Below are 11025 nucleotides of genomic sequence, written 5' to 3' on the forward strand. Positions count from 1 at the left end.
CTGCTCCACAGCGGGCAGCATGCACAGAGGAACTGAGGCGTAAAATGACATCTCAACATCTTTTTTTTTTTTTTTTTTTTAAGATTTTATTTATTTACTTGAGAGAGAGGGTGCCCAAGCCAGGGGGAGGATCAGAGGGAAAGCAGACTGCTCACTGAGCAGGGAGCCCAACTCTGAGCTCAATCCCAGCATGCTGAAATCCTGACCTGAGCCAAAGGCAGACAGACACCTAACCAACTGAGCCACCCAGGTGCCCCATGTCTCACCATCTCTTACTCCATGAGTTTCAGAATCCATTTCTCTGGGGATCAGAAGAATGCTCTCCTCCCCTCAGCTCTGTTCTCCTCAGTCCTCTTAGGAGGCTGCAGGGTGAATTTGGGAGGAGTGGCTGCCAGAGGAGGAGCAGCTGGGACTGAGTCATGGCAGGAAATAGGAGGGAGGGAGTTATCCCCAGATAGCCGTATAAAAGGAGAAGGAACCAGCCCTAAGGTTCACAACAGCCGTAACAGCAACTGGAGAAGCAGGCTCCCAGCAGCCCAGCCCTTCAAATCCAGATCTACCTGAGACGACCCACCTCCTGGGTGCCACTGGCCAGTCTTTGCCCCAGGATGGGGACCATGTCCGGAGCAGCCTTGGTCTTGGCCTGTCTGGCTGTTACTTCTGTAGCCTCTGCAGGAGGTGAGTTGGGGTTGGAGCCAGCTCTTGGGAAGAGGCCCTGGCCAGTGTGGGCCTGGAGCCAGGGGCCAGTCATCCCCTAAATGGTTCATCACCAGCAGGGTGATTGTATACTTGGCCTTGCATTTCTGAGCAGACTTAGGGTGGGCCTGGGCCCTAGAGCCTTTAACCAGGGAGGGGAGCAGGTGCACCAAAGGAGAGCAGTTCCTAGAGATTGCTGCCGGGAGACATGAAATTGAAGTCAAATGGACAGCTCTTCAGTAGGCAGGTGGATTCCCAGAGTGAGGGAGGTTCTGCCTCAGGAAGATAGATACAGGGCCATCAGGCAGAGGAGGGAGAAGGAATGGGACCCCCAGGCGGCTCAAAACTGGTTTACTGACCCAGAGAGCCTTGGCTGACTCCTTGCCCGGTTAGGAGAGGAGTTGAGAGGGTGTCCATCCACAGGGGATCAGACGCAGTCACTGACACCTCTGCTGGATGCTGGACAAAATGCTTCCAAGGGAAACTTGATATTTGGTCCGTATCTCTGTAAAACCCGTGTCATTGTCCCGCCTACATGCTAGTCTTCTATGACAGATCAGCTACAGACGATTCCTTTCCCTGTGGCTATGGGGCGATTTGCCTCAGAAATTCTGAGTCCTCCCACTCTCCAGGTCCTAAATTGAGACCTAAGCTAAGGAGGATCTGAGACCAGCTGTAGGGGAGGCACAAAGTTCAGGGTGGGCTTCTTATCAGGAGGCCCACAGATGTTTAAAGGGCCTAAGGAGGTGAGCAAAGGAAGCCCCAACCACTTCAAAGTCCAGAGAGAGGCTGAGAGGAAGCAAGCCCAGAAGCCCTGAGGGAGAGACACTGACAGGAGATTGGGGCCTCCACCACCCCACACCCCCTACCCTTAACCCAATATGTCCCATTCCCTTTAGTCTAGACTCAGGAGACCCAAGGCTTTGAGCCTGGTGGAGGTGAGGCTGTCTCAGAACCCGATTGGTCATGCCTAGGTCGGTTTGGGTGGAGTGGATCCATCCGGAGACAAGGGATAGGAGGAATACAGAAGGGCTTCTGGTGTCTTAGTCATCTTGTCTACACTCTTGACATCTACTGTCCTTGTATCCTGTGCTTGGAGCCAAGAAAGGGCTCCTCAAAACCACCCATGATTCACCCTTCATCTCCCAGGCTCCAAGGCTCCAGGGAAGAGGGAGATGGGGCCTGAGCCCCTTGCCTATCACATTCAAGAAGGTAAGAGTGTGGGGGAGCATGGGATGGGGGACCAGGAGAAGCTCAATTCTGACCATCTCCCTCTTACCTCTAGTTGGCTATGCAGCACCCCCCTCCCCACCCCGGACCCAAGCCCTCTCCTTGGATCACCCTGCCACCCCTCAGCATGACTTTCACTCTGTGGGACAGAGTGAAGGTAAGTCCAGCACGCACCCTCACACCCTTTCCAGTTACCCCTCCCAGGTTTCTAGTCTGGACCACTTCCTATTCTCCAGGTGGGGAGCGGGAGAAGGCCCTGCCCACTCCTTGCCCTGATTAGAAGAAGGGGTGGTCTGCTCACACACTTCCCCTTCTGTAGTGCAGCCCCTTCCCTCTCTAGAAGCTGTCCGTGCTCCAGAGGAGGAGCTGCCCCCTCGCCAGCTCCCTGTGGAAAAGAAAGGTGAGTTCTTGCCCATTTCCTCCCTCTCAGCCCACAACCATCTTACTGACCTCAGTCTGATCCTTGCTTCTTCGTGCCTTCATTCCTGTCTTGTAGTGGATCCCCCTCTCCCTCAGGAAGCCATCCCCCAAGAAGAGCTGCCCCGTCCCCAGGTCCCTGTTGAACAGGAGGAAAGTAAGTGACTCCCTCTCCTCTTTACCTCCTGCCTGTCGAGCATGGGCTTTGTAGGCTCTGCCCCTCACTGTGTAAGTTTGGGTAAGTCACCTCTCCAAGCCTTAATTTCCTCATCTGTAAAAATGAGGAAATACGACCTATTTTATAAAGTTATGAGATTAAATGGCATAAAAGTAGCATTTATTTTTCACTTGCTTCTGTACTGACTTCCTCTTCATGAGTGGTAACTGGCCAGGTCCCCCTCTTCGAGCCCATCCCAACTTGGCTTCTGCTTACACATCCCCTTCTATCCCAGTAGACCCACCTTTCCCACTTCAAGAGGAAATGACCTTCCCATCTAAGCAGAGAGAGGGTGAGTGACAGCTCCTGTCTGGTCTGTCCATCCCTCTGCTTTAGTGCTCAGGATCCTGGGGAGGGAGGGCAGGAGCTGGTGTGTCTTGTAGGGGCTATAAAGGTAACATGTTTCTTGCCCCAGTTCTCTTTCCTTTCCATCAGTCATTCTGAAGGTTAAAGCCACCAGTTCATTTCTATGTCTTTCTCCCCCATATCTTCCCAACCCTTTCTCATTAACCCCAATTTCCTTTAATCCTACCAGCTCATTCAGACTTTCTCTGCCTCCCTACTCATTCCCTTTTCTTTTTTTTTCTTTTCTTTTTTTTTTTCATTCCCTTTTCCATGGTGTTTTTCCCGTTCTAGAAAAGCCAGCTCCTCCCATGGACTGGAGCTCTCCTGAGCCTGAGTCTTGGAATCCAGCCCAACACTGCCAACAGGGCCGACCCCGAGGGGGCTGGGGCCACCGGCTGGATGGCTTCCCCCCTGGGCAGCCATCTCCAGACAACGTGGACCAGATCTGCCTTCCTAATCGTCAGCGTGTGGTATATGGCCCCTGGAACCTGCCACAGTCTGGCTTCTCCCACCTTACTCGCCAGGGTGAAACCCTCAATTTGCTGGAGACTAGATATTCCCGCTGCTGCCGCTGTCACAGCCACACAAACCGCTTGGACTGTGCAAAACTCGTGGTAAGGATTGGGCTGTTGATGCCAGGGGTGTCTTTTAACCTCCAGACGGTATGTGTGTGTTTGAAGGACTAGAGGCCTCGGCCTGGGTATGTAGGAAACTCAGGTCCCTTTTCTTGGCCCTCCCTTGGGCCTCCCCAGTGTGCTGGGAGGGCAGAGGACAGCCTCTGTGTCTTTCTTATCTACCTGTCCAGGGTCCTTTTCTGGAACCTGGGAGGAAGACAGGAATGTGGACAATGGGCTGCTGGGCTGATCCATCCCTCTTGCTCTAGTGGGAGGACGCAATGACCCGATTCTGTGAGGCCGAGTTCTCGGTCAAGACCCGACCCCACCGGTGCTGCAAACAGCAGGGGGAGGCTCGATTCTCCTGCTTCCAGGAGGAAGCCCCCCGGCCACACTACCAGCTCCGGGCCTGCCCCAGCCACCAGCCTGGTATTTCCTCGGGCCCTGAGCTGCCTTTCCCCCCGGGGGTACCCACACTGGACAACATCAAGAACATCTGCCACCTAAGACGCTTCCGTTCTGTGCCACGCAACCTCCCAGCTACTGACCCCATCCAAAGACAGCTGCAGACATTGATCCAGCTAGAGGGGGAGTTTCAGCGCTGCTGTCGGCAGGGAAACAACCACACCTGTACATGGAAGGCTGTAAGTGGGTGTCCCAGTCCCAAGAGCCTGTCTGCCCGCCTGCCTGTCTCCGACTTCTGATCCTGCTGGTCCGTTCATCCATGCGCCTCCCCATGTGAGCACGTCTGCCCGTTCATCTTCTTGCAAGTGTCCGTCCATCCATTGTATTGGTCATCTAAGTCTGTTCATCTTGAGCCTTCATCCTGTACTCCTGGCCTCATCCACCCGTGATCCTACACATGTACCCATGTGCCACCCATCCATCCAGCTCTGGTTTATCTGACCCCCTTGTCTACCATCCCAGCTCATCTCCTGTGGTCAGCTCCAAGCCTCATTTGTGCTTCCATCCTTCTGCCTCCCCAACACCGTACATCCACAGCTGCCAAATCCTTGCCCTCTGGTTCTTTGCCCTTCCCTTTAGGCACCTGTGGCCAGGTCCCTCATCTCATAGCATAGGGCAGTAAGGGGAGCAGAGGGTCAGAAGAGAAGGAACCAAGCGTGCAGGCATCTGACTTCCCTTTCTCTGGCCCACAGTGGGAGGAAGCCCTTGATGGATACTGTGAACGGGAACAGGCTATAAAGACCCACCACCACTCCTGTTGCCACCACCCTCCTAGCCCTGCCCGCGATGAGTGCTTTGCCCGTCAGGCGCCATACCCCAACTATGACCGGGACATCCTGACCCTTGATTTCAGCCAAGTTACCCCCAACCTCATGCAACATCTCTGTGGAAATGGAAGACTTCTCACCAAGCAGTGAGTCTTGCCCAATTCTTCCTCAACTCTCTTCCCTTCCCCCAAACCTCTCCTCTGGGGCACCCTCTGGGGCATTCTTGTTAGGAGCAAAACCATAATCTCCACCATTTTGATGCCTAGGAATGCCTAAAGACCCTGACCCCTTCCTCTTTCCCATCAATATAGTAAACAGATTCCTGGGCTGATCCGGAACATGACTGCCCACTGCTGTGACCTGCCATTTCCAGAGCAGGCCTGCTGTGCTGAGGAGGAGGTGAGTGGGGGCAGCAGGAGGTCATAGTTTCCAAAGAAAGGCAGAGGAGTGGGGAGAGAAGGCTAGAACTGCAGGCTACCCCTTCTCTTTAATACCTCAGACCTGCCCACAGAAAGAACTAGTGGAGAAGATCTTTTCTTGATTCCAGAAATCTTCATTCCTGACCTGATCTGCTCCCCACCTCTGGGTTCTTATTACACTTTTTCTGGGCCTCAAGCTTCAGGCATTTCCAGATGTGCCCTTATATCTGTCACAAGGAATCTAGCTGTGCAAGGCAGCCTTGCACTCTCTCTGGGCTCCAAGGAGGCAGCACTAGAAGTTGAGGGAAGGGGAACTTTGAACACTGAAGTATTGATGCTTGACCTCAGACACCTCCCACCCCATCATCTCTGCTTTACTTTTCTCTTTCAGAAATCGGCCTTCATTGCAGACTTGTGTGGTTCCCGACGTAACTTCTGGCGAGACTCTGCCCTCTGCTGTAACCTGAATCCTGGAGATGAACAGACCAACTGCTTCAACACTTATTATCTGAGGAATGTGGCTCTAGTGGCTGGAGACAATGGGGATGCCAAGGGTCAGGGGGAGAAGGGCCAACTCGGGGAAGAAATATCAGCCCCACCCCTGAGCCCAAAGAAGAATGAGTCACCCCAGAGCCTTGGAGGATCAGATTGGGGGAACCCCACCCTCCTTGAACACTCATTACAGTAAACACCTCTTGGATTTGGCATCCTCATTGTCTTTAACATCTCACATACAAACACACCCTCCTAAGCCTGCTTGGATTTTCTTCAGTGACTGGCCCCTGAGGCCCACTGCCCTGCCCCTACTGACTGAGCAGAACCATTCCATAGGCTATGATGGTACCATAACTAAACGGCTTAACTTCACTATTTGTCATCTTGAACTTATTCACATACTTCAAAAGGAGAGCCACCTTGTTAGCTAGCTATCATCATTTAAAGAAAAACATATGGTTTTGTGTCTTTGGTGAGCTCCAAAAGTACCACAGCCCAGCCTAATATTTTTTACTTTGTTTTACTTGGGGGGAGGAGGAGCAGAGAGAGAGAGAATCTTAAGCAGACTCTGCTGAGAGCAAGGCTGGTTGTGGGGCTAGATCTCATAACCCTGAGATTATGAAATCAAGAGTCCAGTGGTTAACGGACTGAGCCACCCAGGCACCCCCAAGCCTAACATTTTAAAATCTCCATTTTTGATCCTTATAGTCCATGCCTTGATTCATTTGATATCCATTTATTGAACATTTAGTGTGCACTGTGCTAGACCAAAGGATATACACCTAGAAAACAGCTCCTTCTGTCAAGCTGCTCAAATCCCAGGAGCCTAGCAGGTGTGTTGTATAGGGCTGTCAGATTGCCAGTATTCTCGGGGCACCAGATAAGATGGTCCAGAAGTGGGAGCAGGGCTGAGGGCAATAGGAGTACACTGGGGAAAGCTGTGGGATTGAGGTCGGAGCTTCTCCAGAAGTACAAAGTGCAAATGGCAGAGACAGTCCAGGCCGAAGGACCATTCAGGCAGAGAAGCACAAAGCCTGAGAGGACCTGAGGCTTTGGTGGCCTCCTCTGGAGATGTAGCTGGCATCGTAAGCAGGATGTAATTACGAATGCCTCATCTGCAAGGGTTTAAAGTGGATCTTGGCGCCCACAGAAGCACTGGTGGTTTCAAGCAGATTTGCCTTTTCCAACCTCTAGTGGACAGCCAGCCAACTCTCCAGCTCGGAAAGTATCGGGCCCCTGCCTGAGGGGAGGGGGCTGGGCCACAGGGTGGCAGGACTCTTCAGCCCCTGGAGGCTGTCCCCAAGAAACCAGAGCTGAAAGGATCGAAATGAAGACTCCAGAAAGTGGGGCTTTCCCGGCCCCAGTCACGGCGGAGGAGGGTGAGGCAGAGACCGCCGTCCCGACCCACCCTGAAACAGGCAGAAATCCAACGGCTCCCAGACGCCCGCCGCTCCCTCCGAGCCTCTCAGCTACTTTATTTATACTTTGCCGGAACACTGTTTCTAGGCACGCTGCGCCTCAGCCGCTCCGTGGCCTTGTCCGTCGGCACGAGGCCCAATCAGCGAGCGAGAGCCGCGCTGGGTCCCGCCCCTGCGGCCTTAGCGCTGGGGTCACGCGCTGGAACAGCGTCACTGCGCCTGCGCAGATGTCCGTGGAAGTCTCGCGATCTTCCGGCCTCCTCCGGGACCCGGGACCAGGCACGAGAGGCAGGCCCATGCTCCCCTCACCTCTCGGGTACGCCTGCGCACCGGGCCGGGGGTCCGACTGGCGCTGGCGGGGAGAGGGCGGCGCTGCCGGCAGGGAAGTCTCTAAAGGGCTCGTTCCCTTCGGGAGCTTCTCGGAGATGCTTTACGGCGGCACTTGCAAGGCGCAGTGCCAAGAGCTGCGTGGCGGGGGGGGGGGGGGGGGGGGAAGGGGGGGTCGGAAAGGTAGGGCCATGTTCCCAGCTCCTAAGTGGTGTCAGTCTAGGGACGGACTGAGAGGGAGCCGGGGGAGCGGCGGAAGCAGCGGTCATGAAAGAGTATTGGGCGCTTAGACTGTAAGCCTCGTGAGCTGAGAGTTCAAAGAAGTAATTCGTTCCAGGGATCAGGGCTTGGGTAGAATGAACGAAAGGAGGAGCAGGTTTTAACAGGAGGATGATAATGAGTTCAGTTTTGGATCTTCAGGAGCTGGTGTCTTTAGTGAAAGCACCTTAAGAAGGAAGATTAAAGCCACCTTCTAGGAGTGCCCGGGTGGCTCAGTCAGATGGGCCTCTGATTTGGACTTGGGTCATGATCTCTATGTCCTGGGATCGAGCCCCATGTCCGGCTTCCTGGGCGGGGTAGTCTGCCTGAACCCCTCCATCTCCATCTCCCTCTGCCCTTTCCCTCTCTCCCCTGCTTGTGCTCTTTGTCTCTCTCGCAAATAAATAAAATCTTAAAAAAAAAAAAAGCGCCGCATTCTATGGGCCCCTGGCTCGCTCAGTCAGAAAAGCATGTGATTCTTGATCTCAGGAGTTTAAGAGTTTAAACCCTATGTTAGGTGTAGGGATTACTTTAAAAATAAGTACCGTTTTTTTTTTTTAAGACCCAATTCTAGGGAATTGAATATGAATGGGAGGTGAAGAAGAGATGGCAGCTTGTGCAGCCTCTTTATTATTTTTTAAAAGATTTTATTTATTTGACAGAGAGCACAAGCATGGGGAAGGGGAGAGGAAGAGGGAGAAGCAGACTCCCTCCTCAGCCGGAGCTCCTTGTGGACGCAATCCCAGATCCATAGGGTCTGTGACCTTAGCTGAAGAGAGTTGCTTAATCGACCAAGCCACCTAGGTGACCCCAGCCTGCTCTCTAAATGTACTTCTGTACTCTATCTAGATCAGTAGCCTACTAGACATGATACTTGGAAGCCTCTTAGATACCACAAATTCAACTTATTCAAAAATGAATTCCTCTGGGTAAGTGGGAAGATATGAAAAAAGAAAATATAACAGTAAGTGAGTTGTAGAAATTTGATGGTAGGTATGTGGGTGTCCACTATATAATCTGTCAATTTCTCTGCATTTTTGAAATTTTTCATAAAATATTGAGAAAAATAAGGAATCATCTCTACCCTCCATCTGTTCCTACCTCAGTGGGCCCCATCTCAATAAACTGACCCACCATCTACTCAGTTGTTTAGGCAAGAGATATGAGGATATCATTCTTCAATTAATCTTTCTCCCTCTTCCTTCTATTCCAGTGAGTCACCAAATCTCCTAAATATCTCTTAAAACCATCAACAGTGGAGTTGTACCTTACACCAAGGTTAGGTTCTTTTTTTTTCCCCCAAGGTTAGGTTCTAAAGTCAGTACATAAGACAAAAGTTACATAGTTAACATAACCTTTGGAAATCTCTTAAAGTATCCAGAAAAGACAGTGGCCATAGTCTTGTGTACATAACTCTGTACAAAAAAAATGTATGTACAAGTTTATATGTATATGGTAGGTTGCAGGATGTAACAGGATAAACAGTAGGACGTTAAGATATTTTTAACTTCATAAAAAAAGATAGTGCTGCATATAGTTGAACAGAGTTGTTAAATGAACACAAGGCCCAAGGACACAGTATTCCTCACCTCTCTAGAGTCTCCACTTACTTCAAACTTCTACCAACCCTAGTTTCCTAGTGCTGTACAATCCATTCTCCAGGCAGAATGACCTGCTAACTGATGTTATCAGGCCACTTCACTGCTTTAAAATACTTCAGGTTTACTTGTTTTCTCTTTATATTTTTACCACCTAAATATGAATCCTAAAAACAGTCATTTAGGGTTTTAGGGTTTTTTTCAATAATCATTTAGGGTTTTAAAAAAACTTTAAAAAAAAAACCTTTTTCTTTCTTTTTTAAATAGTTAATGCACAAAGTTACTTTAGTTTCAGGTGTACAGCATAGTGATTTGACAAGTTTATGCATTTTGCTGTGCTCACCACAAATGTAGCAACCATTTAGGTTTGTTTTTTTTTTTAAAAAAAAGCTCTTGCCCACCTCCCCCCAGCCCCTAGTAACCTCTCATCCACTTTCTGTCTCTGTAAATTTGCTTGTTTTAGGAACTTGATGTAAGTACTTCAATAATTGGAAGTACTTCTGTGTCTTGCTTATTTCTTTTAGCATAATGTTTTCAAGGTCCATCCATGTTGTAGCATGTATCAGACTGAATAATATTCTGTTGTATTGCTATACTACATTTTGTTTATCCATTCATCCGCTGATGGACATTCGGGATGTTTCCACTTTTTGGCTATTATGGAGAATGTGTAGACACTTAATTTTACCCTTTTTTTTTTTAACTTTATAAGAATGGAATTAGGCAACATTTTTTTTTCTTTTTTTTTTTTTTAAGATTTTGTTTATTTAGGGCAGCCCCTGTGGTCCAGCGGTTTGGCGCCACCTTCAGCCCGCGGTGTGATCCTAGAGTCCCGGGATCACACCGCGGGCTGAAGGCAGACACTCAACCGCTGAGCCACCCAGGCGTCCCTATGTCTGGCTTTTAAAGCATGCATTCATGTTATTCCATATACCATAGTTCATTCATTTTCATATAGAATTCCATCTTAGAAATATACCACAAGTATCCATTCTATCGTTATTGGATATTTGGCTTGCTTCCAATTTTAGACGATTTCAAATACTCTAAAAATTTTTTTTTAAATGCATGTATTCTGTTGTGTATACAGTACAGCTAGGAGTTGAATGCCTGGGTCATAGAGTCTCTTCAGCCTAACAAAATAAAGCCAAAGTGGTTGTACTAATTTTTACTTCTATCACTGGGGTTTGAGTGTTTTTGTTACATATCCTTACCAACTCTTCCAGTTGTCTGTCTAGCTATTCTGGTGAATTTGTATTGAGTTTAATTTGCATTTGACATCTGGGTGGCTCAGTGGTTGAGCGTCTGCCTTCAGCCAAGGATGACTAAGGATGTGATCCCTGGGTCCTGGGATAGAGTCCGCATCCGGCTCCCTGCCTCTGCCTCTGTGTCTGCCTCTTTCTCTTCATCTCTCATGAATAAATAAAAGATTAAAATTTGCATTTCCATGTCTATAGATTAAGTTGAACACCTTTTTATATGTTGATTGGCCATTTGGGTATCTTCTGTGAGATGTCTCCTTGAATCTTTTGCATATTTTTCTACTAGACTTCTCCTTACTGATTTTTAGTTCTCTATTCCAGATAAGAACTCTTTGGTAGGGATGCCTGGGTGGCTCAGCGGTTGAGCATCTGCCTTCAGCCCAGGGCGTGATCCTGGAGACCCAGGATCGAATCCCACATCAGGCTCCCTGCATGGAGCCTGCTTCTCCCTCTGCCTATGTCTCTGCCTGCCTCTTTCTGTGTCTCTCATAAATAAA

The 11025-nt window shown here is 49.9% G+C and overlaps 1 protein-coding gene across 1 annotated transcript; it reads left to right on the forward strand.

Moving 5' to 3' along the window:
* Positions 1-196: 196 nt before the first annotated feature.
* Positions 197-6037, forward strand: ECM1 (extracellular matrix protein 1). Its single transcript, XM_038562134.1, is given in 11 exon segments — positions 197-678; positions 1846-1908; positions 1982-2083; positions 2246-2326; positions 2423-2500; positions 3197-3519; positions 3789-4163; positions 4677-4897; positions 5063-5150; positions 5562-5739; positions 5742-6037. Coding segments are annotated over 11 exon segments (1629 nt in total). The 5' UTR covers positions 197-608; the 3' UTR covers positions 5792-6037.
* Positions 6038-11025: the final 4988 nt, after the last annotated feature.

Source organism: Canis lupus, chromosome 17, assembly GCF_011100685.1.
Source record: "Canis lupus familiaris isolate Mischka breed German Shepherd chromosome 17, alternate assembly UU_Cfam_GSD_1.0, whole genome shotgun sequence".
Lineage (NCBI taxonomy): Eukaryota > Metazoa > Chordata > Mammalia > Carnivora > Canidae > Canis > Canis lupus.